The sequence below is a fragment of the Nothobranchius furzeri genome, chromosome 5 (assembly GCF_043380555.1).
Source record: "Nothobranchius furzeri strain GRZ-AD chromosome 5, NfurGRZ-RIMD1, whole genome shotgun sequence".
Lineage (NCBI taxonomy): Eukaryota > Metazoa > Chordata > Actinopteri > Cyprinodontiformes > Nothobranchiidae > Nothobranchius > Nothobranchius furzeri.
The window spans coordinates 76,533,515-76,561,200 of NC_091745.1; the positions used below are offsets into that span (position 1 = coordinate 76,533,515).

A 27,686-nucleotide genomic window follows, 5' to 3' on the forward strand; every position below is an offset into this window, starting at 1 on the left:
TTCTTCACTTCATTGGTGATTTTGGTTTGGGTTGTAAAAGCAACTAAAAAGTTGGATACAACAGTCTGGACTGAACTTGCATTAGGTTGCTCCTCTGATACAATCAAATGTACTAAAGAGTTTCTATACTATGAATTAGACTCTTCATACCAAAAGGTGATTAGCCAAATTGCAAGATTAATTTTCATTTTGTAGGCCAAATGGGTGTTACTGATACAAAGCAAATTGTCATATTGGGTAATAATGGGCTTTATATACAATCTGAAATATAATTTGAGATCAAGCTGGCACCATATCAGCGATCAACTCAACTATTGCTATTAGCCTAGTCTGGAGCAAAATGCAAAGAACAAACTTCAGTGATGAGTGTTTTAGTGAAACCAAATCAGAGTTTAAAATGAAGTTAAACCAGAATAATAGGAAACCCCCCTGCCTAATCTCCTTTCTTTTAGATTTCTCATGTTAACAGAAAAATCACTGGACCCACACGGAAACTGGAGTATATTTTATACAAAATTGTAATTTATAATTAATGAGGGATAGTAATAAATGGTTAAGTCTTAAACATTCAACTTTGTATTTTTTGTATATTGTGCATTATGCTAAAGTGAATTTTGTTGTTTTATTTTGAAAGTTGACTGACCGGAAGTCGATCGACACCGCTTCCGGTGTCGCCACCTTCTTTGTCTACGGCCCAGGATTTCAACACCAGGGGATGTCAATTTTTTCCTTTTAGTTCTGTGGATATATTTCCTAATATATCCCCAATTTTCTGACATTTAATGACAGTCGACTCTGAACTATTTATGCCTAAAAATAAAGCGCCAAAAATGGATGACCTGGACTACAGTAAGTGGGCTTACTGAGTCGGTCTTTTCGGAACGCCGCCGTAGCTAACTGGCTAGCTGTGTCGCTTTTGGTTGACTTTATATTTGCTCCGTTAGACTAACTTCTCCCGGTGATCATACCAGTCGTCTTTTTTGTTCTCTATAAAAACGTGTGTACGTATTTAGCATGTATGTAGAAATAAGCCGCAACTGCATATTGTTTTTGCTAATTAACTATTGATTCTGTCGGTGTTTGTTCTTGGCTAACTTTACAGCTAACCTCGGTGGACATGATTTACGCATCAAACTGCATATAAAGGTCTTATAAGCGATTAATTATAACATAAAAGCCTCTAAAGTCTCGTAAGTAATAAACATTTAGGTATGTAGAAAAATGTATGCTTTGGGTGTGGCATTTTATTGTTTTGGGGGGTTACAATGGTTTGGGGATTTTAAAAATATCCACCAAGAGCTTACATTTTCTACGTGGTTTGAATTGATTAGTTTAAAGGCGAAATGTTAACAGAAAATTAACTACCCGTTTCTAGCATCACTACAATGTTTAGTTGAGAGAGTTGCTGTTGGTTTCTGCTGTAATATTGTTGGTCCAGTTGAAAGCTGCAGGTGGTGGTGCTGTTGAATTTCATTGAATTGCACTTCCAAATGTCTTCAATGGACATCAGGCTGTGTCATTAAATCACACCCACCTTCAGCAGGACAAAAATAATTCTAGTTGTTTAATGACAAAATACACATTGTAAGGTGTTGGTGCTTTCAAATATAAAATTATTGGGAAATTTACCAACTTGCACCAGTTTTACTTCAAATGAAAACCACGCAGCTAGCAAGGAAATGCTGAGTTCTTTCAGGCTTTTCATGTGCAATTCATAATTTTAGTATTTTTAATTAGTTTTAATAAAACAAACATTTTCTCCCACTAGTGGAGATTGCTTTTGACCTAGATTCTTTGGGCACAGCTAACGTTTTGTTGGTTCTGCAGCACCAATGCTGTCATTCTCTTGTCTTCCCCTGCAGTCCCAGTAGACCTGAGCCCAGAGGAGCGCTCTGAGCTGGAGGACATTCGTAGGAGGAAGGGCGTCCTGCTGCAGGAGATCCAGAGGCTCAGGGAGGAGTTGAGGGAGGCTATTTTAGAAGTGGAGGGACTAGAGAGCAGCACAGAGGGCAGGTAAAGAAATTCTTATTTACTATAAATCAAAGAAATAGCATTGCAGCTTTTGACCTAAATCAACACAATATGCACAGATTTTTAAACTTGTGTGTTAGTTTTTCATGTTTCTATTAGTATTTATTGTGTTTTTGTTTCCAATAACTTGTTGGTGTCTTAAAAGAAGTATGCGGTTTAATTGAGTTAACTTGTGTTGTTTCTGCAGTAAAACTCTTCAAAAAAGTCGGCACGTAGCGATGGGAAGGAAGAAATTCAACATGGACCCTAAAAAGGTAACACTGTCCTTTAGATTTGCTGATTTTGATATTTTTCTGGGATTGCTCTTTTCATTTATGGACTATTTCTGCAGGGTATTACGTTTTTGGTAGAGAATGAGCTGCTCAGACACACACCAGAAGACATCGCTCAGTTCTTGTACAAAGGAGAAGGCCTCAACAAGACTGCCATAGGAGACTACCTGGGAGAGAGGTGGGAGGTGTTGAAGTGTCTTTTGTTCCTGTCGTCTCTTTCATGCAGCCGTTTGTAACTGTGGTCTGTTTTGCTGCAGAGATGACTTCAACATCAAAGTGCTTCAAGCTTTTGTCGACCTCCACGAGTTCACAGATCTCAACCTCGTCCAGGCTCTCAGGTGAACTGCATCCACTTCTGTTGGTTCTGCATTATATGAAGCTATTAACATGTAATCGGGGATTCTCTAGTGGACAAACATGCCCAACAATGGAACCCCCCCCCCCCTTCTCTCAGATTGGGTTGGAACAACATTATGCAACAAGTCAAAACTGACTATGTAACTCTGCCTTAGTGGCTGAATTTGATCTCTTAGGCTTGACCCGAACCCTGTCCTGTTTTCTACAGACAGTTCCTGTGGAGCTTCCGTTTGCCTGGTGAAGCACAGAAAATCGACAGAATGATGGAGGCCTTTGCTCAGAGATATTGTCACTGCAACCCCGGCGTCTTCCAGAGCACCGGTAATCACAAAACAAACCGTTTTTCTCGTAGGGCTAGTAGTAATGCCATTTTTAACCAGCATGAATCTTATTTTAAAATATTTTTTGCACCTTTAGATGTGTTTTGTTTTGAGCTGGCCCTTTTACACCACATTTCTGCCTTACGGTGCTCTTTTCTTATTTATTTTTTATGAGTTCTGTGTTTGTTCAAGCGAAGCCAAAGTGACTAAAGGTATTTTTGCCAAAGGTCGGCCCTCACATAATCTGCCCCTGACCAGAAAGCATTCCCTCTTAACATTTATACACACCTTTCATTAAAGGCAGTTAGTGTTGTTTTTCATTGTTTCCGTCAATTGTTCTGTAATGTTTTACATGTAGTCAGGTTTCCCTTTGCTTCAGGCACAATAAGCTCAGCAGGATTAACACGTTGCAACATAAGTCCACATATCTGTACTGCAGGCTGGGATGATGGAAGAGAAATTGTTCAGCCAGTTCCAAACATCCACTTAGAGCAGAAAATATGCAAACATAACCCATGCTCTGCTGTAAAGTGTGTTTCTGTTGACTCTCTTAGTTCTTCTCTTTCCTCTCCTGTTTGCAGACACGTGTTATGTGCTTTCGTTTGCTATAATAATGTTGAACACAAGCCTCCATAACCCAAATGTGAGGGACAAACCTGGACTGGACCGTTTCATCTCAATGAACCGAGGCATCAATGAGGGGGGGGACCTGCCCGAGGAGCTGCTCAGAGTACGAGTCACTGGATGCCCCGTTAGAATATTTATGAGCTTGTTTATTTATTTGTTTATTTGTCTTGTTTGGTTTTCCAGAATCTGTATGAAAGCATTAAAAACGAGCCCTTTAAGATCCCAGAGGACGACGGGAACGACCTGACGCACACGTTCTTCAACCCAGACAGGGAGGGCTGGCTTCTCAAACTCGGTATTTTGACCCTGATCTCGTGTAATCTGTAGCTGAGGAGCTCGGTGTGTGATGCCGGTATCAGGACAAAGTGTTACATTCTGTACTTTCACCTCTCTGTGTTGTGATGACCTTGTCCTCCTGTCTCTGAGGCTCGTCGCCTCTTTGTCTCCACCTGAATCATCGCCTCACACCGTGGCAGTGTTTAAACATCTCCATGGTGTGTTGGTGAAAGACGCGCTCACTCCTGTGTGCCGTGGCAGTTTGGACATCTGTTTGTTTTCTTTTTGCATGACGGCGACCTGTGATCAACGTGTCACTAATACGATCTCCGTCCCCTCTTCTACCTCCCTTCTAAATCCTCCGGTTTCTTTTTGTCTCTGCTTCTTCCCTGAAATTTCCACCCTCTACTGCCGCTGCTTGTTTTCTCAGGAGGTATGTACTGAAGAGCGTCCAAAAAGTTGTAGAAGTATTAGTAGGTCGTAGTTAGAATACAGAATTCGTAGCTTGGTAGAGTAAAAGTTCAAATCCTTTTTTTTTTCTTTTAACTTCCATCTCTTATTGTCCTGTTGTGACTTTTTCCCAGGAGGACGAGTGAAAACCTGGAAACGTCGATGGTTCATTCTTACCGATAATTGCCTTTATTACTTTGAATACACCACAGTAAGTATTTAATGCAACAACCATAAGAAGTATTTTATTATGTTTAGAATTTAAACTGAGTAGTTGTTTCAGATTAGCCTGGCAAGCCATCCTATATATGTAAATATGTAGTCCGACCCATTGAAACAACCCGGTCGTGGGGCAGAATCGAAGGTTGTCTTTCTAACAGTCTGCGCACGTAATCGGATAGCGCCAGGACCAATCAGCAACAAATAATGTGACGTGTTATTTGCTATGTACATCAGTCAACGGGGCAGTCTGACACACACCTCTGTCTGCTCATGATTCCCAAGAAAAGCCCAAGTCTAAATCATCCACAGGGTATCCGCGGGTCCTTAAAAAGTCTTAAAAAGTCTTAAATTTGCTTTTCCAAATTTAAGGCCTTAAAAATCCTTAAAAATGACAAACAATCCTTAAATACAGTTTCCAACGGTCTTAAATGTCCAAAGACCCAATAAACAAGATTATTTTCTTTCCATAAAATTTTTATAAATTTCTAGTTAGTGTTCAGCAATTTTTGTGTATAATGTTGGCGTAAGCGGAACCGTACACATTCAGTTGGTTGTGAAAGGGGGCTATTTTTACATGAGCACATTAGCTGGTTAAGCTAGTGGGAGCTTGCACCATGGGGAAGTGAAAGTTTAATGGTAACTGGATGGCTAATCCCACGTTGGCGACGTGGTTAGCACTGGTTCCAGGCAATAGCTGGAAATTATAGCTTAAATTTAATTTTAAAAAATTGCTTAAAATTGGTCAAAATGGCCTTAAAAAAGGTCTTAAAAAGTCTTAAATTTGGCTCCCTTAAACCTGCAGTTACCCTGCGGGATTAGAGCATTGCTGAGCTGTCGCTGTTCTGGTGCTAGGTCCACCCAACGTCTCTACCAACCTGGAGTGCTGTGATTGGCTAGACACAAAACAGTTTGGGCCAATGGTAGACCGACCTGCTGAGGCTACAGTGAGGTGTGGCTAGACCAGGGATATCCAATTCCGGGCCTTGAGGTCTGATATCCAGCGTGTTTTAGTTCTAACTCTGTTTCACCACACCTGATTTTAATCAGCAGGTGATTAACAGGCTTCTGCAGAGCCTGATGAGCTGCTGCACAGGTGAGTCAAGTGCGTTGAATCAGAGAAACCACTAAAATGTGCTGGATACCGGACCTCGAGGACCAGAATTAAATACCCATGAGCTAGACCACTATTCAGACCATTTTAGAAGTTGCCCTGCCTTAAAACACCTGATTTTAATCAGCAGGTGATTAAAAGGCTTCTGCAGAGCCTGATGAGCTGCTGCACAGGCGATTCAACTTTGTTGAAGCAGGGCGACCTCTAAAACGTGCTGGATAGTGGCTCTCCAGGACCAGGGTTCCCTACCCCTGAGCTAGACTGACCCGTAGAACAGAATCTGTTGCTGCTGCTGCTACGGTTTGTTTAGATTTCTAGGCTAGTTTCAGTTGTAATCAAGGAGAATCGGCTGTCCTGAAACTTTAGGTTTTGTAGAAATAAATAATCTTGTTTTGCATAAACAAAGAACAGCAGCCCATAAACATTCTATTTTATACCACTAGGGGGCGACGTTGGGTTTCTAAGAGAAGTTTAAGACTTTCCCCCGATTTAACATTTTTATTGAGTTTATGGTTCTTTTAATATTTGTACATTTCATTATACAAAGGCTAACATGTTATTATAGTTGAAGTTAGTGCAAATTAGTAAAATATCAGAATATATATTAGGGGTCGATTAAGAAATGTGTGTGTGGTTTTCCATGAGGAGGATAGAAACTGTGACTATTGCTATTTGACTCATTTTATTAGTGTTAATATTACCAAAACTCATTTAAAATGATGCAAATTTTTTAAAATTAGTTAACACTAGAAGTTTGTAAAGATGTAAAATGATGATTTAGATGTTTAGATTAATTTGATGTGAAATGTCGTTTTCTCTGCTGAGATTCAGTCAAAGGTCAATGTTAGAAGTCAGCCAATGACAATCATCAATGTTGATTTGTTTGTTTTCCATCTGAAAGAAAAAAAAACATTGTTTTCCCTAAATATTTATTTAAAGGGGCATTATGGAAGTTTGACAGCCAAAACATGCATAGAAATAATAAATGTCTTCTTCATACATTCTCCTGCAATGCCCTGGTCCTGTAGAATGAGCCCTGGCATTTTTACTGTGATTGCCTGTTTTTCTTTAAAATCACAGAAAAAGAGAGATGCTCGGGTCGAGCAGGCTGCTTCATGCGCGTTCACGCTCAGGCATCGCCCGTAGCATTTGCTATCAGTAGCTTTAGCAGCAGAGAGAGAGGCAGTGCCACTTTGTCGCTGTTCCTAACGCCTAGTGACAAAGCTAGCTACATTTCTGAGGACCCTTAGCTACTTTCTGTAGAACTTTCTTCTAGATATTTCCTGCAAATTAGCAACAAAATAGCCATTTTCACTCCGAACCGTTCTTTGGTTTGACGTTGTTTCAGCTGTCATCAAGGGTATAAAAGTTACAGATACTGTGAATGTTACTGGTGCTTTAGCTCACCTAGTAAGACATCGGACTCTTGTGCTGAAGACCCGGGTTCGATTTTGTTTGTGAACATAGTTTATTTAGAGTTTCTTTTTTACATTAATGTGATTTATTTACAGTAAGATGCCCAAATTTTTATTTGAGACTCGCCGAACGGCATTGAATTCACAGATAAAAAAGATGTGGGTTCAACTTTCATTTTGGAACAATTTTTCAAGCAAGGGAAGGGAATGATCTGAGCATGCAGGAGGACTGACCCATCATAAACCTTTGTCGGCTGTGCTGAAGAGAAAGGTACAGAACCAAATTATTCAATTAATTAGCTGCGCGTTCTCCTGTCCTCTGTCCTCCGGGCCACACACACACGCACACACGGGACTGTCTCAGCCGTTATTTTCGTTAAGGAGTGTGCACGTACAACATGCGTGCCTCGTGCACGAGCCTACTATTGAAGCTGCCGTTACGCTTTTGGCCTGAGGGGGCGATCGCGAGCATAAAAATTCAAAACTCCGTAAAGTCCCTTTAACAATACCGCATCTGAGAGCACAAAGACCGTTCTCCCTTAAATGATCTAAATACTGGTCTGACGTGATCGTTCAGTCTACTGCTGCCTATTATTTCTTCCTGTTATTAATCAGCCAAGCATGAATGACCATGCATGTAAAGTGTGTCCAGTATGAACTGATTAATAGTCCAGAGAGGCCGTTCTCCTGTACAAGATGAGTTGTAACTGTAGTACAGTGTCAGGGTGACTGAACGTGGCGATTTTCCACTAACAGGATAAGGAGCCGAGAGGAATCATTCCCCTAGAAAACCTGAGCATCCGTGAAGTGGAGGATCCAAGGAAACCTGTAGGTGTGCAGTTTTTGGGTTTGTAGTTTTGGAGTAGATTTTTGTTTATCTGACTTTTTCTAACAGAACTGCTTTGAGCTGTACATCCCCAACAACCGCGGGCAGCTCATCAAGGCGTGTAAAACGGAGGCTGATGGGAGGGTGGTGGAGGGAAACCACATGGTGTACCGCATCTCTGCGCCCACGCCGGAGGAGAAGGACGAGTGGATCCACAGCATCAAGTAAGGAGGGCTTGTCTTAAAGCACCTGAAGGTTTTTTGTCACGGCGCTAATTTAAAAAAAAAACTTAAGATGGAAAACGGAGATGCTGTTTTTGTCCCATCAGCCATCGAGTTTCTGTTTGACGCTAGCGCAGCTCCTCAGTGGTGGGATTCTGGACCCAACTTCTTGTTTGTCCTTCCCTATTTCAGATCTGCCGTGAGCGTGGATCCTTTCTACGAAATGCTCGCTGCCAGGAAGAAACGTATATCGCTGAAGAAGAAAGAGGAGCAGCCTTAGAAAACTGCCATCAACGCTAACCCGTTCTCCTCTCCTTCTGAACGCCTCCTCTTCCTGCTCTGAGGCCTCCTGTCCATCCCGAACACCAGACTTTTGAAAAGCTGCGACCAGAGACCTTCTGTGGACTTCCCCTGCTGCTGTTTCCGGGTTAGGATCTGTAATTTGACACACTACATCAGAGCACATCCAGCTTTCCTGTCTTCTCACCTTCACTCTGGAACCATGGCTTTAATTCCCACTGGTGCTGATAGGTTTTCACACACCTCTGGTGTTGTTTTGGCTCTGATGAACACAAAAGATTTCAAAATGCTATTTCAGGTGACTGTTTAGATTAGTTTTGATTTGCATGTGCACTTCTTTTTATAATTGAAAGCATTTAAATCCTGAAACTAGCAGAATGTTGCTCAGCTGCTGATCAAGGCTCGTGATGCACTTTCTCATAACTCGGAGAAGCCTTACGGTGGCGTTTCTCAGTTAAAGACTGCAGTAGTAAATCTGCAAAACAAACTAGCTTTTAAACACAAACATTGTCACGGAACTCGTCCCTAGGCCAAGCCCGCCGGATACCGGGAACTCGTGTTTCCAGAGTAAACGAGATGGAGGTGAACACCAGTCGCCGTTTTCTAGCTCCAATCGTCTTCTGTTGTCTGTGACTTTAAATGGTGATTTTCTTATTGGGACTCTGGTAGTTTCTCCTAAAGTTGAAGTGGTAGCAGCCGACTGTTTCTCCTTCTGATGTTATTGAGCAGAGAACGTCTCGCACCTGTGGTGTTCTGTTGCTAAATACGCGAGTGTGGAAGACCCAGGGAAGTGCAGCGGTTCGAGATAACAGACTTTTTTTAAGGTGTGGAACACCGTACCCATTTTTTAATGATTATTTCTGATTCTAACGGGTCACTGAGTGTTTCATGCAGGCTGAACATGAAAATAGTCTCCTACACCTATCTCCTGCATTAGCTTCTGATAGAAAACAGACGGTGAAACTCTAGGATAGAAAAGCCTGACAGATCTACGTCACACTGTCACTTGGACTCACCCATCTGGACTCACGACAGGGAAGGCTGTTGCTGGTTTAGCGTCCAGGAAACATTAGAATACGTCTCAGCTAGTAGAAGCTAACCGTTAGCATTAGTAACTTCACCACACAGCAAAACTCCTCCAGGCTTGTGTTATTTGTGGAGATAAAACATCAACGTTGCAGAGCGAGCAGAGTCTGTGGTAGAGTCGTGTTATTATCCAATCAGAGACTAGATGTCTAAAAATCGGGAAATAGGACTCCAGATCCTGCCGTGTTAAGCTTTCCTCTCACGTGGCTTCCAGCTAGTTCCGGAAACAGGCGCATCTGAGCTTTTTTCCCCAGAGTACGACTTACAAGGCATTCATTCCTGCTAGAGGCCACTGCAGATGTATTGATTAAATGGGTGTTTCACACCTTTAAAACGCCACAAATTTTTATTGCTACATTATGTTTGAACGTTGTTAAGAGGCATGAAAAAATGTTTTAAGCTAGCTTGTTCTGTAGATTTTCAATTGTAGCTTTAATATTGTTTTATCTGAAGTAGGCAAGTCGCTTTAGCTTTGTGAAGTCGTTTGGATCAAGCGAGGTTGTCTTTTATAAGAGCTAATCGTTCTGATCTACACCTCACCTAGGACTGGATGTGAATCCCAAATGTTTCTGAGAAAGTACAAACATGTATGATTCCAGTGTGGGATATGCTCATGGGCTCCTCTGGTGCTCCTAGTGGCTCAAAAACAAACACCCGAACCTAAAACCTGCAGCATTGTGAGGAAAATGTTTGATAAAAACAGAAATCTGCTCACTTCATGCTTCCTTCTGCATATTTCTGCACATGTTTGAGCCATCTCGGCGTCATAGCCTGAAGACTTGTTAATGCGTATTACCCGAGCAGTTGTCGCCCTGTCCTGTCAGATGTGACCTCACACACATCCTTCTCTTCACACACGGCACCATAAAGCCAACGTCTTCATCAGTAAAAACCCCTTTTCTCCAGCCGAGTCAGCTTTAGTTTTCATGAAGCAACAAAGGCAGCTCATCACAATGTACTTGTTGTAAATAGATGTTAGCATATTTGCTTTTATGAAACATAGAAATGATTTAATTTATTCTTTTTGTTAAAATCTGATATTTTTTTGTATTATTGCATGTTGGATGAACCGAGGCGCCAGCCGCCCACTCCGGCTCGGCGCTGACCTTGCTAGTGCACTGATTTAAAGTGTTCGTGTTCCCTGTTGGCTTGGAAAGACTGCGTTAAATGTTGACGTTGATTTATTTAAGTGAGGGATCCTGCTGGTTGCTTTTGAAGTCACTTGTCTAGAGCTAGAGGCATCTTTTAGCTTTTGTTTTGATGAAGAAGAAATGGAATCCACTAAAGCACAAGCAGAGATCGGTCCTTACACACGTGTGTGTAGGCTGTTCACAGGCTGAACGTTCGGAGAAGAAACTAAACGAGGAACACTAATGGATAATTAAATCTGTAAATGGTTAAAACAATCAGAAATCACCCGTTTGATTTTTAGTCCAGTGACAGATTTGCTTGGTATCCAGTTCTTGAACTCCTAGTTTCATGAATGGCATTTTAGGTTGTTGGAAAAACAAATGTATACTGCACTTTATCAAGTTTAGCGTTGTAAAAATGGAAGGAAACAGAAACTGTTACTTTCTCCACGGCGCCCTCTGCGGTTTATCTGCACATTCTGCAGAAGTTGCTCCTTCTATGGATGTTTGCCACCCACATGTACGTACTGGATTTACTCAAACGGCGCCGGTTTATGATCTTGTGACATTAAGCTGAAGGAGATCTTCCTGTAACGGATCCAGCTTGTTCTAAAGCCACAGCACAGACCAGCAGGCTAATCGTACCTTCATCTCTGTGCACCACGGTGACTGTATGCTCATTTCTGGGGATTTTTGAAGTGCAAAGTTGCCAAAAAGAATGAATAATAACAATAATAATGTTAAAAAGCAAGAATGAACACTGAACTGATCGCAGTTGAAACTGTTTCTGGTGAGTTTCACTGCGGAGCCACCTCTTTCAGAAAATGTGCTTATTTTGTATTTATTGTTTCCTGTGAGATGAAGACGGATAAATCATCTGTACATGTAGCTAAAGCAAAACCACACTACACTGGTACCAGTGAACTGCTGTGTCTTAATAAAAGGTAAACAGATCACACGTCTTCTTTTTCTCTTTGGTGTTCATAAATGTGCTGACTGAGAGTTTACCTCTGTAGAGACTGTAGTTTTTCTGTTAATCTCTGGAAATCTCAATCAAAATGTTATTGAAAATGAATTAAATGACGTCCAGTTGTTAAAATATTGGCAGCTTCGTGACATCACCATAATAATTCGGTCATATTGCATTACATCATGGTCACAGGCTTCATCCACCACTCTAAAACCTATAGTCTTAATATACAAGCAAGCAATAAAAACTATGGACCAGAAACCATTGAAATGGCATCATTGTCGCATTTTAAGGAAACATTAATCTTCTCACTTTCGAAAATTTTATTAATTTTAGCACTCTAAGATTCTTTTTCAATTGTCTAAATGATAACTTGTCTAAACTGTTCTCTACTGTGGCCGTCAGACGTCAGAGCTCTCATAGAACGATCACTCGAGCCTCCACCGGCGGTGATGGTCTCGTCCCGCGGTGCAAGACTTCTTCTGGTCAGTCTGCTGTTTCTGTAAAGGGGGCCAAACTTTGGAGCTCTCTACCTGCTGACCTAAAACTAGAAACGGACAGTAAAGTTTTTAACAAAGAACTCAAAACATGGTTAAAGTCTAAACAACAATGTCTACATGAATAGTTTTAAACTCTTACATTGCTGCTCAAATGGCCTTTTTTTAAATCATTTTTATTCTTTTTTTAATGAAAATTGTTTGCAATTTTAATCTTTTTTCTGTTTGATTTATTGTTGATCTCTTTGTATTTTATTTAAATGTACTCTACTTTTTAGAAAGGCTCTATGGACAAGTGTTGCAAATTAGCACGTGTGCTAACACACTAAACGATGCATCTGGTTCGTCCAGTGTAATTGCTGCGTCCATGTCAAATAAACATCACATATAAAATACACGGGAGTGGGTATCTGGGGCACAAACAGTAATGGCTAAGCACAGCACATTTGTCTGTTTAAAAAATAACCATGCATTTATTTATTTATTTCGATTTTAGCTTTAATTTGTTTGAATTTCTTCAATTTTATTTTCTTCTTCCACAAAACCATGAATCAAAAGTTCTTCCTAGCATAAACAGGACATTTAGGGATAAAGGAAAACACAAATGTTTAGTTTTAACATTTATATACATTTGAAAGAAAAACAGTAAATTTTGGACTTTACTAAAATTTTCAGTATTTCATACTGGTCATTAACAAAATATACAATCAAGGCCAACTTGACATTCAAAAGCCACAAAACAAACTTTTTACACAAAATGACAAAAGTTACAAACTAATTCAACCAAGTTTGCTTGTTGCCAAATGGCATCGACATTATATCAAGCTAGGAGAAAAAGGTAAAACACCAAATTTTAAAGAACTGTTTAGTAAATAAAAAAAATGTTTCCTCACTATAAAATAAAACCAGCAGGTGAATTCTGGATCTTAAACATCCATCAAACACATGAAAAATTCAAATGACTGAATAAATACAAACACGATAAGCTCCACGCTTTCTTTGGTTAAGTAGCTGTATGTTTCATGGAAACCTGTAGAGGATCCAAAGAACAAACTGGTTTCTGAAAACTACAAATTTAAGTGAAAACTAGCATCATAAGCTGACGCGTCTCATTACTACAGACCCAATCGCATTAGTCAGCATTATCAGAATTAAACAAAACAATCTGTGGAAAAAAAGGGCGTAACAACAAAAATCCACCATTTGAAAACTTCACTTGAGCAAATGCTTTTAACTATTTTACACTTTTTCATGTTGTTGCTATTCTCCAGTTAGAAGTTTTTATGTCTCTAAAACTAATTTGATGCAGGCAAGTGCACCGCCTGGCCTAAACAAAAGTCTCCATCAAAATAAAAGGTTACACTAATATTTCGTTGTACCTCCTCTAACTTTGACTACGACACATTTGCTGTGGTGTCGTTTCGATAAGCTTCTGCAACGTCACCAGATTTATTTCCATCCAGTGTTGCATTGATGATGGTAGAGTAACCGCAGCACAGCGCCTTCTCCAGCACGTCCCAGAGATTCCCAATAGGTGTGTCTTCACCAGAACTTCAGGGTAAATGCGAAGAGGGAGAAATTGGCCGGGCCATCCGAAGTTCCGGTTTCTCCATTTACAGTTTGACCCTGTAAGGAATTTGCTAAAAGTTCACCACATCGTGATCGCTGCGTTGAGTTACACCATCGATTGGTGCAAAACGCGCTAACAACACGTGTTGTTCTGAATGCCAGTTCTCTGCCCTGTATGCATTTTCTATTTCCGACTGGGTGACAACTAATCTGCGATGTTACCGCCCACCAACAGCACCGGGCCACTCCGAGTACCTACCTCTGATCAGGTACTCAGAAGGTTCCTGAAAACGTCCGTTCAGTCGGCCCGGTCCATTGGAAACACACGCATGTCGGGAGGTTCTGGTGAGTTTACCCTGAAGTTCCAGTAATGGAAACACAGCAATTGGGGTTAAGGTCTGGACTCTGTGGTGTTCGATCCATGTGTGAAAATGATGTCTCATGCTCCCTGAACCACTCTTTCACTATCTGACCCGATGAATCCTGGCTTTGTCATCTTGGAATATGGCCGTGCCATCAGGGAAGATGGAATAACCTGGTCATTCAGGATCTTCAGGTAGTCAGCTGACCTCATTCTTGGAGCACATCCTGTTGCTGAACCTAGACCTGACCAACTGCAGCAAGCCCAGATCATAACACTTCCCCCACTGGTTTGTACAGTAGGCACTAGGCATGTATCACTTCGTCTGCCTCTCTTCTTACCCACCATCACTCTGGAACAGCGTCCGTCTGGACTTGGACCAGTTTTAACCCAGTTCTTAACTCGGTTTTAGTCGTTTCTGCATCTCCTTAGATGTTTTCTCTGCTTGATGCCGATCATCTGACCCTTCTCAGACAGACTAACATCTTTCCACGTCCACCAGATGTGTCTTCTTTCGACACGGTTGTTTAAGAAATGAGAAGCAGCTCATTGTTTAATCCAAGTGGCATTTTTTTTGGGACCAGATTCTTGCATCGTTTCTCCTGGAGAATTTCTCCTCAATTCCCCAAGCTGACTTCGTTCTGACTGCCTTCTCCTGAGAGGTGCTTGTGGGCCCACACGTTAAAACAAAACCAAGGCATTCTTTTAAGCCCCATAAACAATATGACAATATGTCACAATCAGCACTTGTCTGTTTAAAATAACACCTCTGAGGCCCTGCACGTGATCTGTGAACAGATTCATCAGGATGTATGTACATGAAGTTTGTCTTTTTATATAAGGAAGGTATCCACTCTGATTGGTTAAAGTCGACGGACTTTACTTCTTACAACTCTAGCAGTCTTTGAAAATCTCCAAACCTTTAGTGACAGGGATCAAACGGGTACTTCGCAACCCCTCCGTGGAGCTCCACCTCCGTTTCAGACCAGGCGATGATGTCCCCTTGGAGGTGGCTCCCGCAGGACGCCAGACTGTAGATCTCACTGGAGCTGAGAACGTGGGACCACATGTGCAGGTCGGACATCTCACCTATGTATGCCTGAGTGGCATCAAAACGGCCTCCCAGAGTGTCCTGAGGGGGAAGACACGAAGAAGGTAAAAACACACCTTTTATGAGTACAAGTAGGATTTAGAACAATGTATTACCTGCTCCTGTCCCAGGATGAAGACCCCTCCAGGTTTGATGGAGTGCCAGGGTGAGAGGGTCGTCCCAGATCCCCTCTGCACGCCGTCCTGGTAGGCCTCCCACTGTCCGTCCCTCGTAGTCCACGTCACACACACATGGTGCCACTTCCCATCACTCAGAGACAAGGGCAGCGTTGCAGCCTGTGGGTAGACACGTCATAACTTAAGCTATCACAATTGGCATGAAAATAGCTAATGTTAATAGCTTCTGCTGGCTATGTGGGAGCGTCTTAGATTGCGATGTCACCGAGTGTGACATCACTTGCTGAGGAGAACCTCTTCACCTTGTCGTCAATCAGAAGCTCCATGGGATTGTTCCCCCACTCGATGAGCACCAGTTCATTGGCCTGGCCCGGAGCAGAGTAGGAGAACGGCGTACCCAGTCCAGGACCCCCCACACCCGCCTTCATCCAAAGACACAAAGTTAGAGCGAAGATCTCCTGCATCAGAGTCTTCTTCATCCGACCGTACATGTAGTTGGTCCTCATGGGGAAGCTGATCTGGAAAGCGTCAAGGTTCGTGGATTTCTTTCTGCTGGTTCCTGTTTAAGAAAGCACAACCTTATAAGTCCAGAGTCTGTCTGGTTTGTTAACGGTAACCAGCTGTGGAACATCTGGAGGTTAGGGAGTACCTGCGTGGTGCAGCTGGTTGATCATCGTCTCCAGTTTATGTAAGTGGAAACCAGTTCTGTGACCAGTGCGTGGGATGTAGCTGTGACTGTCTGCTTCATTACTGGTGTGATCACCTTCATCGTCATTGTTGCCATCATCGGGGTCATCATCGGCTTCCTGATGGTCGTTGTCATGGTCGTCATCGTGATGGTCTTCGTGTTCATCACCACGAACGTCATGATGGCTGTCACCGTGGTCGTCTTTGTCGTGGTTGTCCTCATCGTCGTGATGATCTCCTTCATCCCCGTGAGTGGACTCATCATCGTGGTGGTCTGGGCTGCTGTTGGAGGTGGCGTGGTGGTGCAGCTGCTCCTCCAGGGTGCCGATCTTCCCCTGCAGCAGCTCCTTCAGTGAGCTGGTGTAAGTGCTGGATGTGTTTCTCTTCTGCGAGGAGATTTTAGACAAAGAAAACACAGATGAAGTCTTGATGACTCAAATTCCTAACTAAAAGTGAGAAGTGGCCGTTGTTGACATGCACCGTTTGAGATGCTGCTTCTGTCTCACATTTACTGTTTCTACCTCTGTGCATCTCCTCCACTCAGATAATCCAGGCTTTGTCTCGGTGCTTGCCCCGATTACAAGTCTGTCCAGGGAGATCTCCGTAATTGCTGCTGATCTTAGACTCCTCCCACTACCTTCCATCTACACTCCCTGACATCTGGCTGCTATGGTCCAGAGGAGCATAAGGAAATGTGAAAACATGCCTGTTAGCATCCAAATTCCCATTAAAACTTCAAATAAATCCGCCCCTTTGACCCGCTGTGACCTTGTGAAGAATTGGCTTCATTTCCGAACCTCTGGTTGTGTTCAAGTGGACTCTGCGAGACTTCAGAGTGTCTCTTGCCAAGGCAGTGAGGCTAAGTAATTCATTGTTTTGTCTGGTGTGCTTTGTGGACATGTCTCACTGGGACTTCAGCAAAAAGCCTCGTGACAAAAGCATTAATGTATCCAGACCCACAAAAGAGCCTCGGTGGACTTTAATCCGTGTCTTTGTTCTTCAGTTGACTGGCTCTAACTTTAATATACATCGTTTTCTCTGAGGCGGATCGAGTTCCCCTTCGTTGCTCACCTGCAGGTTGTCCAGTCTCTCCTTCAGCGCCTGCAGCATCCTTTCCATCTGCTCCCCTGGAGACGTTCCATCCCCTGGTGTCACGTGTTTTTCCTTTGCTCCATCAGATCGTTGCCCCCCCATGAAGGAAGGATGACGCGGTGAGTCTGGTATGAGGTTGCCATTTCCATTATGCCTATTGTTGTACGTGTGATGATTAACCGTGTGATGAAGGCGCGAGGCCACGCTGTGATGCTCATCGTGAAGCGACGCCCCCCGTCCGAAGCCCTCACACAGGGCAAGCTTGGCCGTCAGCTCTCTGATGGTCTCCCTCTGGTCCAGGATGACCTCCTTCTGCTGGATGAGACTCTCCCTGAGGTGGAGGATGGTTGTTTTGGCCTCTTCACTGACCCCCCACCAGCTGCCAGGGGGAACGTTTTGATGGTTTGGACCACCAGACCCTGCTGACCCGACTCCTGGACCTGCTGTAGGGAAGCAGGAAGGGTCTACATCTGCAGGAAGGGGGGTGCACACAAAACGGGGGTGGGTTCCATAGTTATCAGGCCCAGAAGTGGCAGATGCAGTTCTAAGAGAAGAACACAGAACGAGGAGAAGGAGAAGCTGCAGAGATGTAGAGTTCCTCATCATCTCCATCCACAAAGAGAAAGACCAATAGAGAAACACTTCAGACACTAATGCCAGACATGTTCCGATCCATCTGTTGTTGTAAAGAAGTCACCAGCGGGCAAGAAAACCTAACTCTTCCAACCACAAAAAAATCCACTTATGGAATTTTGTTGTCTTCTTTTTCTCCGAGAGAATTTCCTCTGCTCCTTGGTTTGACTTACTTTCTCCCCATGCAGGAAAACCTGTGAATAAAACAGATTAGATGAGAGAAATCACGTATCTACCAACGTTTTGACACAATAAAGCTGTTCTTTTCTCAGGCAGGGTGTGAGGAATCGGCTGAACACCTCAGAGTGACGTCTCTGATCACAGCTAGCGTCAGAGCACCTGTTCCAGGACAACCTTCCAGATGAGGATTAGTTCAAGTTAAAGGTGAGAAATCCTGACTGGATCAGCCAACTTTTGATGTCAGTTGCTTCTGAACTCTTGAAGGCTAAGCTGTCCTTTTTTGAAGTTCTGAACCAATAAATTCATGGGAATAAGTGTAAGGTGCCTGTACTGTTTACATGTTTATAGCACCTTTAATTTGGGGTATAAATATTTATGTTTAGTTTGTAAACTAAATCTTTAGATCCCAGCTAAAGATTTAGTTTACAAACTAAATATTTAGCTCCCAGCCAAATATTTAGTTTACAAACCAAACTAAATATTTAGTTTGTTAAATCAATTAAAGGTTTCATCCCGAAATAAAACATTAAGCTCGGTTCAAATTTTTTATTTTGTAAACTAAATATTTAGCTCTAAATTAAATAGTTACTCAATTCATTTTAGAAACTAAATATTTAGGTTTGATCAATACATTTAGTTTGTAAAACACTAAATATTTAGCTTTCTAAGTTCATATTTATTTGGGATCTTTATTATTTATAAATGACTTGAGCTCACATTTTTTTCCACTTATAAAAGGCTAATAAACCCAACGCATTGCTGTTAAATTTTAATTGTCTGACTTTACGTATGGCACCTCATAAGAAAGTTCAGACTTAGAAAAACCTTCAGAAACTTTAAAGTGCATTTTAAAAAGTCGGTTGTGTTTCCATGAAGGGAAACTGACCCCTCAGCTCGACATTTTAAAATGGCACACACAGCTAAACCTGACCGACCACCTGCTGCTCTCGGTGGCCAGCCCCTCTGATCAGAGCGCGTGAACTTCATACATCATTCATTGTGTTTCGTCAAAGTGGAAGAAACCAGTCTGTTGCACGAGTCGGTTTCATCAGCTTCCAAATAAAACCGGCAGAGATGCTGACGGCAGAGGTCAGCTGCAGAAAAACAACTCCAAGTTCAGCAGCAGCAGGTCCTTTCATGAGAGGTGTTCCATCTCAGCTGTTGTGATTTACTCGGCTTAGAGGAGAGACAGATGGTCAAGGCGCAAAGTCGTGTCACACCCAGTTGCTGTCGGTTAGCCACAAATTTATCACCCACAGTTCCCAATTAACCTAATTAGCCCAGCTTCTGTTTGTGTCTTAGCTAGAGATACGTGGGCATGCACAATCCTCTGTGTGTGTGTGTGTGTATGTGGGGTAATCCATCAGTGGGGTCGTGCATCCTCCACATGGTCTCAGTGGAGATTTAAGCAGAGCAGTTATGTCTCAACTTAAAACTGACAGGTGCAGTAAGATGATGTGATTAAAAGTCATTATGATGAATTTCCATCCGCTCTTAAAGGATTTTAATTTGAGGCAGATTTTTTAAAAAAGCACATTAGAGTTGAAATACGTGTGTTGGAAGCATCCCTGAAGAATCATTTTGTGTTCAAACTTTGGAGAAAATATTTTTTCTTTTTGGTCTTTTTCTCTCTGACGTAAAAATATCATTTAAAAATTTACTCAAATGAACCCAAATGACTCGTTCTTAAACAGAACATCTGAAAATGTTGCCTAAAAACAAAATAATCTGTAAATTTTCCTGATCGTTTACTCGAGTTTGCTCACAGTGGAGGTCATGTGATGAACACATTTCTGTGCTTTGTAGTATTTAGATGGTCGTTTACACTCAAGAGTTTTAGGAAACTAAAGTCCAGATGAAGCCAAATAATCCAAATTATTAAAGGACTATTTGTGCTGATCAAGTTTTTAAAATAAGGGTGTTTCTTTAAAAATCTGGAACATTTAGTCTCATTTAGATGAATCTTTATTATTCGTCGTTAGCTTTAAGTTTCTTGTATTTCAATGGTTGTAAATAAATTGTTTCTAATAACAAAATAATAGTTTTTGACTTAAATTGCTTCAAAAATGGAGTTCTTACCTGAGCTCTGGCGTTCCCACTCTGCAGGATTGGTAGTCCGCCTCGTTACGCTCTAATCAGATTGAGAGATTTACTCCAGAGGAGAGCTCAGCTCATCCTCTTCCTCCTCCTCTGCCTCTCTTCTCTCTCCTCCTCCTCATTGGCTGATTTCTTTGAAAGGCCACACCCTCTCCCCTCTGCCTATCACCTGTTTTTACCCCGTCACTATTCTTACAGCTAAAACGAACCATTCCTGTGATTTAGTTCAGCGATTCCACCCACCTGGATGCAAACGTCGACCGGGACTCCTCCGGGACTCGTCCAGCAGCTCACCGACATCTCAGCACGAGACAGATTACCTGGTTAATTCCTGGCTGACAGCCAGCAGCAGGTCAGCAGATGGACGCTTTGGAGTTGCAGCAAATAGCACAACAACAGCAGAGAGCTTGTTGATTAAAGGACGGATTTTCAGCAGCAATATGGTTAAAAACAGGAAGGAGCCAGAGAGAAACGTTTGTGAAAACTGTGAATATTCCATCTATCGTTTTAAAAGTGCAGATTTTCGGTCGACAGCTGAGTCTTTAGTAGATGAAGCGCTGAGAGATGGAGTGAAAATGTTTTGTAACTAGTTCACACCCCGATGCATCGTCTCGTGTAACTAGATCCAAATTAAGATGTATTAAAAATAGTAATGGATTGGATTTATTTGGTGCTTTTCTGGGCACCCGAAGCACTTTATTCATTATTCACCCTCACGTTCACACACTGCTGAAGATGGTAAGCTACTATAGCCACAGCCACCCTGGGGCAGTCCGACGGAGGGAAGGCCACCATTTTGCACCATCTGCCCCTCTGACCACCACCAGCACAGGCAAGCCGGGCGAAGTGTCTTGGCCAAGGACTCGGCAGCAGAACACGCCTGCCAGGAGCTGGAATGGAACCTGCAATTCTCGATCATGAGGCAACCCGCTCTACCTCCTGAGCTAGTGCAGTTGTGTGTGTGTGTGTGTGTGTGTGTGTGTGTGTGTGTGTGTGTGTGTGTGTGTGTGTGTGTGTGTGTGTGTGTGTGTGTGTGTGTGTGTGTGTGTGTGTGTGTGTGTGTGTGTGTGTTTAAGTGTCTTTAAATGACAATTCTAAATTATTTCAACTTTTAATGTCACAAACTTTCACCGATTCCTCAGAAATCAGATAAATAGGACGAATACTCTGGATGGATTGAGGAACTCTGATCCTCCCTACATGTTCAAACCAAAGTGAAATGAAGGTAAAAATTTAAAACATACAGTTGATATGACCTCTGAAGTGTTTTAATAACACACTACACGACTAGAGCAGAAATTTGTTTGGTTTAAACAACTCAATTTTTTTTATTTCCAGTGAAATGAGTCCTTATTGTGGAACACAGTGGTGGCGGCATCATGGTTTGGGCTCATTTTGTTAGACAGAAACCCATTATCGATGTAACAGTTAATTCTGATGGATTTATTTAGAACAAAGTCTAAATATCTGTTAATAATGTGAATCTCAATGTGTCAGAAAAAGGCAAGAAGCACCAACTACTGACGGCTAAAGCTCACATGATGTAGTCACAAACACATTTATAAGACTGAATCATTTTTAAAAATAACAAAACAGGTCAGATATGTTTGTCCCTTTAATTCTGTGACTCGTTTATCCATAAACATGTTCACACATCTAAACATGCGTTTTATAAAATATTTTTAGATTAGTCCTCGTTGGTGATGTCATGAATATGGATGAAGGAGGTGAGGATGACTCATGTTTTATCAACCTTTAGGGGTGTGTGTGTGTGTGTGTGTGTGTGTGTGTGTGTGTGTGTGTAGGGGTGTGTGTGTGTGTGTGTGTGTGTGTGTGTGTGTGTGTGTGTGTGTGTGTGTGTGTGTGTGTGTGTGTGTGTGTGTGAGTGAGAATTAGGCCAGGAAGTGGACACACAAACAGCTTTACGGCTCAGACCCATAGGGACACAAACCAGAGACGCTCAAGTGTGACCCAGAACCGTTTAGTAGGTCAGATGGACTTTCCAGCTCTCCAACCACAAAATAACACCAGAGGAGACTTTATATCTGCACTTTGTTTACTGACAAACACTAAATGTTAAGAGGAGAGCATAAATTTGCTGAAAAATAGTTTGAATCATTTAGAAATTCAATGGCTTTTATCCCAAAAATAGGCAAACACACATTTCCCCACTGTGGGATCAATCAAGTCTTCTCTCACCTTAAACTAAATTCCAAGTCATCTTGAGACCGCAACCACTTTATCTGAAAACAGAATTTTAGGCCTTGATTTTTTTGTTGTTGAGAATATTAAAAATATATTTTTACAAATGTGTTTTCATAACTTTTGTTTTTCTGCTTCTCCACTCTGCTGATCAAAAACTGAAGTCACACCTGTTTTTGTGGCAGGAAGTGATGCAACGGCATTGCCACCCTGTGGGGAAAAGGTGACACTGCGTGACTTCTGTACCCTGACTGACACCTGAGACACAATATGAAGTTTAAACCTGGTGGGAATACTCTAATATTGATTTTTAAAGCTGCAATGGAAAATTTGGAATGCAAATTAGCTTAAAAAGTTTGTTTCATGCCTCTTAACCTTCTAACATACTACAGGCCTGCAGAGAAAAACAGCAGAGACCATCATATGTTGTGTTTTGGTGCTGGTTCAGCATCCAAAACACAACATATGCACATTTTTCAGCAGGGAGCTATAGTATCTTACAGTAAATTGTGTAAATAAAAAAAAATAATAAAGTGGTTCTCTCGTATTTGTCTAAAAACTTCTGCTAATAACTTGTTTTGAACTGGAAGCAGCTATTGGACCACCCGGTGGTCCGTCTCAATCAACCGCCGCACTTCCTCACTTCCCCGGGTCCTCCTCTCGTTACGCACTCACGTATTTAGCAACAGGTGAAATTTTTGGCTCAAATACAATATCAGCGAAGGAGAAACAGCTAGCTACCACCTCAGCTTGAAGACAAACTACCAAAAAGAAAAACACCATTTGAAGTCACGGACAACAGAAGACGTTTGGACCTAAACAACAGCAACTGTGTCCTTTAGCATCGCAGGTTTCTGGTTCCGACAGAAGGAAAGCTACCCGACCCGGAGAACCTCGGGGAAGATACCCAAGGGGAGGGGTGAGTGGTCCATGACCTTGCTTGCGTACAAAACCTAGCTTGTTCTGTAGATTTGCTAAAGCAGCTTTAACTCAAAAACGGGCACATTTCTGCCCGTTATTTGGTGGCAACAACTGGATATTGCAGTGGAATTTATTTATCTACTCATCAACGTGCTGACTCATCTTTGCGTCATCGGTGGTGTTGAGCTTTATCAGTCATGATACTCATCCAGCGGGAGTGAGAAAGCGACTCTTGTGTTTGGAAAAAGGGCTGCAGTACCGACATTTGACCACAGGATGTCCTCCTTACGTCTTTCTTACGTAGATGAAAATATCATTTTTATAGCGCCTCTCAAGATAAAAAATCACGAGGCGCTTCACAAAAACAAAAGAAAAATGTAAAAATATAAAAAAGCATTTAGAAAATGTTTAAAAATATATTTAAAATGAGCAAAAATAGGCAATTGGGATTTAAAAGACAAAATGTTAAGAAAGAGAGAGTGAACAGGAAAGAGGGAAATCAGTGGATCCTGAGGAAGGTGGAATAGGTGGGAGAGCAGAATAAAGAGAGAGAGGTGAAGAAGGTCATACAAAAGCCAGCTTGAACAAGTGAGTCTTCAGCTGCTTTTTAAAGGAGACCACTGAGTCCACTGATCTCAGGCTCAGGGGGAGAGAGTTCCAGAGTCTGGGGGCCACAGCAGCAGATGATCTGTCACCTTTGGTCTTTAGCCTGGTGCTGCACAACCAGTAGGCTTTGATCACTGGACCTCAGGGACCTGCTGGGGGTGTAGGGACTGAGAAGATCACCAATGTATGATGGTGCTTGTCCATGTAAGGCCCTATAGACCAGAACCAGGACCTTGAAATGAACCCTGAAGTTGACTGGCAGCCAGTGAAGCTGAACGTAATGCACTTTTAAACATTATTTAATTTACAAAAACTTACAATCCCACAAATTAAAAGCCACTCTTAATTTAATGTTTAAGTTTTTATTTAGAAACTCCTTGAACCGTCACCTTATCGTGGTGGAGGAGTTTGAGTGTCCTAATGATCCTAGGAGCTATGTTGTCTGGGGCACTTTGTGCCCCTGGTAGGGTCTCCCATGACGAATTGGTCTTAGGTGAAGAGTGAGACAAAGAACGGTTCAGAGGATCTTTCATGGATTTACAATCAGAGTCTGAGTACACGGCCCGGAGGGTTACCGGGGTCCCACCCTGGAGCCAGCCCGAACCGGATACATGGGCTCATCCAACTGTGGACCCACCACCCGCAGGAGGAACATGAAGGGTCCAGTGCAGTGTGGATCGGGTGGCAGACCGAGGCGGGAGCCTTGGCGGTCCGATCCCCGGACAAGGAAACTGGTTTTTGGGACATGGAACGGAGTCAGTTGAGGTGGTTTGGGCATCTGGTCAGGATGCCTCCTGGACGCCTCCCTGGGGAGGTGTTTCGGGCATGTCCTGCCGGCAGGAGGCCCCCGGGTCGACCCAGGACACGTTGGAGAGGTTACATCTCCAATCTGGTCCGGGAACGCCTTGGGGTCCTGCCGGAGGAGCTGGTGGAGGTGGCCGGGGAGAGGACGGTCTGGAGCTCCCTAGTTGGGATGCTGCCCCCGCGACCCGGACCCGGATAAGCGGAGGAAGACGACGACAACTTTTGTGAGTTGGACTAAAAAAAGAACAAAACGACAATTATAAATAAAAAAAAAACGAGTCGTCTGATGTGTCGATTATGAAAATGACTTTGTGATCTTTTCCCACCACTTTGAACTCCCCTGCAGCATCTTCATTTCTTTCTTCAGCCTTTAATCTGTTGCTCAGTTTGTGGCAGTAAATGAAAGGCCAGGCTGTGTCCATGCAGGGCCTCCTCTTCCTCCTCCTCCTCCTCTTCCTCTGAGAATGGTCGAGCAGGAATGTGTGATGGGTCGGCTGTATGTAGGCCAGTGATAGGCCTGCCTGTGCCGCCGTGTCTTCGGCTTAAAAAGTCCAAGTCATTATTCTCCTCCTGCTGCTATTCAGATGAAGTCCTGTGGCTCATTGTTATTCTGCCCCAGTGACAGGGGGACTCAGAAACTGGGAGGTTGACTGGTTTCCAACGGCAGGGAGCTGGTTGCACTGGGCGAGGAGGAGCTGCTGCTGGTTTCTGGTCACTTTTTTTCTTTAGCTGGAGCGAAGGCATGTTGGTAATCGGCTCAGTTATGAGGAAAGGTACAGAATGGCACCGAATGTCTGACCCTTATTCCCAGGAGTGAAGAGAAGCAGAGGGAGGGGAGAAACGCAGCGAGAGAGGAGGCCATGTGAAAAAGGAGGTGGAGGGGAGGTGAGATTTAGTGCTCTGCAGGATGAAACAACCCCCCACTAACTAACGGAGAGAGAAAGTAGTCTAATAGGAAGAAAAGGGGGGTGTTTTACTGTTCATTACACACGAGCGAAGCCTTTTTCACTTCCTACAATGAGCCCAGAAAAGGTACGTTACTTTTTTCTTTACTTGTTGCTGATTTTTGTTTTTGCAGATGGAGATCAACAGGTAGAGATGCATGAAATAAAGACCCAGCGTTGCACTTTAAATGTGCTTTAATGAGTCACAAATGCAGCTTTTAAAACAACAGTGGATTTATTTTAGGTTGTAAATGAACGTCTGTGTGCAAGTTGAGCACGATTAAATGCATGCAGAATCTCAAAAGAAGAAAAATTCTATAAATAGTTTTAGTTTTTCCCCCATTTTGCGTGTCTGACATTTGCTTAAGGATGTGAATAACTGAAGTTTAGTCTTGCACTCAAATGTTTAGCAGAAAAATGGGTTTATTTGATTTGATGTTACTGGGAGAAGTGGCTAATTCACATGAATGCACCTTCTGTATCAGTTCCCAACCACCTGCAGACTTTTCCTGTTGGATCCTCAGACAAACAGCACTTTATTACTCAGAATTAACCCTAACCAGGCTAGAAGTTTACTGATCCATCCACAGCTTTCCCGAAGAATGAAAATCCCACAAAGAACTCCAGAAGTTTGAACCAAACTCTCCATTTTTCTGTCTTCTTTCTCCTCCAAGTCACCCGTGTGGCCCTAATGAGCGACAGCCTGGAACTGTTTTCTTTGTGTCATATAGCATTAGCTGATCTGGGTCAACATTTTCTCTGTAATCTCGCCGTGATTACAAAAAAAGGAGGGCTGAGCAGGGAAAACCAAGCGAGTCTTTTTGGAATTTAATCCAGACTGGAAATCCTCTGTCCCCGGAGCGGTTCCCGTCTTCGTCGCTTCCTCTCCGCTGAGGGAAATCAAACAAGTGTTGCATGTTTGTTCAGACGGTGCAGCTTGTCTTGGAGAAATATTTGGGTTGGTGTGAAGCTGTGAAGTGATCCGTGTGATGGTTTAGGCAACGGCCTTCCCATCTGAATCCCACCCAGCTCTGACGAGTCCTGCATGAAGCTGTGAAGAAAATGTTGAATAAATGCTGCAAACTGACAACCTTTGTCTCATTTTTACGTATTTTCAGAGGACTGCTGACTTCTGTAAAGCATAGGCAGCAGATCAGCAGAAAACAAGAACAAATAAATGGTAAATAGGTCTGCAAGATTAAAAAAATGTCTCGAACTGAAGAGGTCAACAAGATGACGGAGAATGTCTACAAGGTAAAAACTGCAGAGTTTCAGGTTTAAAAGCGTGCAATCTGTAAAAATGATTCAGGTTTTGTGTCGTTTGTGTCGCTAACAGGGAATTCTGGACCAGTTCAATCCCAGTCTGAAGAACTTTGTGACGATGGGGAAGCACTACGAGAGAGCTTTAACAGGTTAGGATAACAATAGCCTGAAAGATCTTTTTCTTTTGTGAACGAAAACGACTATTTTCTGAAGTTTGCGGTCCTCTGCAGGAGTTACTGTGGCAGCTAAAGGCTACTTTGATGCTCTGGTGAAACTGGGAGAACTGGCAAGTGACAGCCAAGGCTCCAAAGAGCTGGGTGAGTGCTGGTGGAGGGGACAGGAGAGAGGAAGTAGAACACTTTTGGTTTTACAGAGTGAATGCGACAGCTGATGAGATGCTGATGTAGTGTGTGAGAAGTGTGTGAGAGCACGGAGACCACGACAAGAGGGGATGAGGAAATGTCGAGGCAGAGAACAGAGGGGAAGAGGAGAGAGAAGGGCCATTGTTGGGAGATTAACAACACCACATGATCTCATTGTAATGCTGAAAATGGCGGGGGAGGCAGGCAGGAGTGTCACAGGGCGAGATGCCAGCCACCACATACTACAGCGCCGTGTGACCAGGGGCGGGGCCTGCAACTGACCGCCCCTTTGTTCATCAAAAACTGTGTCAAAGCAATGATTTTCTATCAGTGCATGTGATTACTATGGTAACGCCTTTTAGGTCCTGCCTGTATAATTCAGAGGTTAAGAGAGCAGCTCGTGTGTGTTTGGTTCTCTTCAACCTGATGGTGGTGGTGGTGATGATGATGATGATGGTGGTAGTGGTCATGGTGGTGATGATGATGATGGTGGTGGTGGTGATGATGATGGTGGTGGTGGTGGTGGTGGTGGTAGTGGTGATGGTGGTGATGATGATGGTGGTGGTGGTGGTGATGGTGGTGATGATGATGGTGGTGGTAGTGGTGATGGTGGTGATGATGATGGTG

The 27,686-nt window shown here is 42.8% G+C and overlaps 3 protein-coding genes across 5 annotated transcripts in view; 2 read left to right on the forward strand and 1 right to left on the reverse strand.

Annotated features, from left to right (window-relative positions):
- Window positions 1-648: 648 nt before the first annotated feature.
- cyth2 (cytohesin 2) lies at window positions 649-8,639 on the forward strand. Its single transcript, XM_015950597.3, has 12 exons — window positions 649-849; window positions 1,863-2,013; window positions 2,219-2,285; window positions 2,363-2,481; window positions 2,561-2,641; window positions 2,869-2,981; window positions 3,562-3,710; window positions 3,791-3,902; window positions 4,468-4,544; window positions 7,838-7,909; window positions 7,977-8,131; window positions 8,321-8,639. The coding sequence occupies exons 1-12, from the start codon at window positions 783-785 to the stop codon at window positions 8,406-8,408; spliced, it is 1,251 nt and encodes a 416-aa protein (XP_015806083.1). The 5' UTR covers window positions 649-782; the 3' UTR covers window positions 8,409-8,639.
- Window positions 8,640-12,077: 3,438 nt separating this feature from the next.
- LOC107379711 (neuronal pentraxin-2) lies at window positions 12,078-20,072 on the reverse strand. 2 transcript variants are annotated; one of them, XM_070551159.1, is made up of 7 exons: window positions 19,940-20,072; window positions 17,027-17,874; window positions 15,918-16,341; window positions 15,571-15,827; window positions 15,248-15,427; window positions 14,962-15,173; window positions 12,078-12,161 (listed from the first exon to the last, which is right to left on the reverse strand). In XM_070551159.1, the coding sequence occupies exons 2-6, from the start codon at window positions 17,657-17,659 to the stop codon at window positions 14,964-14,966; spliced, it is 1,704 nt and encodes a 567-aa protein (XP_070407260.1). In that variant the 5' UTR covers window positions 17,660-17,874; window positions 19,940-20,072; the 3' UTR covers window positions 12,078-12,161; window positions 14,962-14,963. The 2 variants fall into 2 exon arrangements, with proteins under 2 accessions (XP_070407260.1, XP_015806085.3); XM_015950599.3 differs by lacking the exon at window positions 12,078-12,161 and having other exon boundaries at window positions 14,901-15,173.
- A 5,310-nt stretch (window positions 20,073-25,382) lies between these two features.
- The window catches only part of zgc:158689 (BAR/IMD domain-containing adapter protein 2), a 17,526-nt gene continuing 15,222 nt past the window's right edge, over window positions 25,383-27,686 (forward strand). For both annotated transcript variants that reach the window (XM_054741365.2, XM_054741366.2), the window contains exons 1-4: window positions 25,383-25,522; window positions 26,553-26,688; window positions 26,771-26,846; window positions 26,928-27,014. In XM_054741365.2, the coding sequence (XP_054597340.2) occupies window positions 26,641-26,688; window positions 26,771-26,846; window positions 26,928-27,014 (211 nt within the window). In that variant the 5' untranslated portion in view covers window positions 25,383-25,522; window positions 26,553-26,640. The remainder of the gene's footprint in view (window positions 25,523-26,552; window positions 26,689-26,770; window positions 26,847-26,927; window positions 27,015-27,686) is intronic.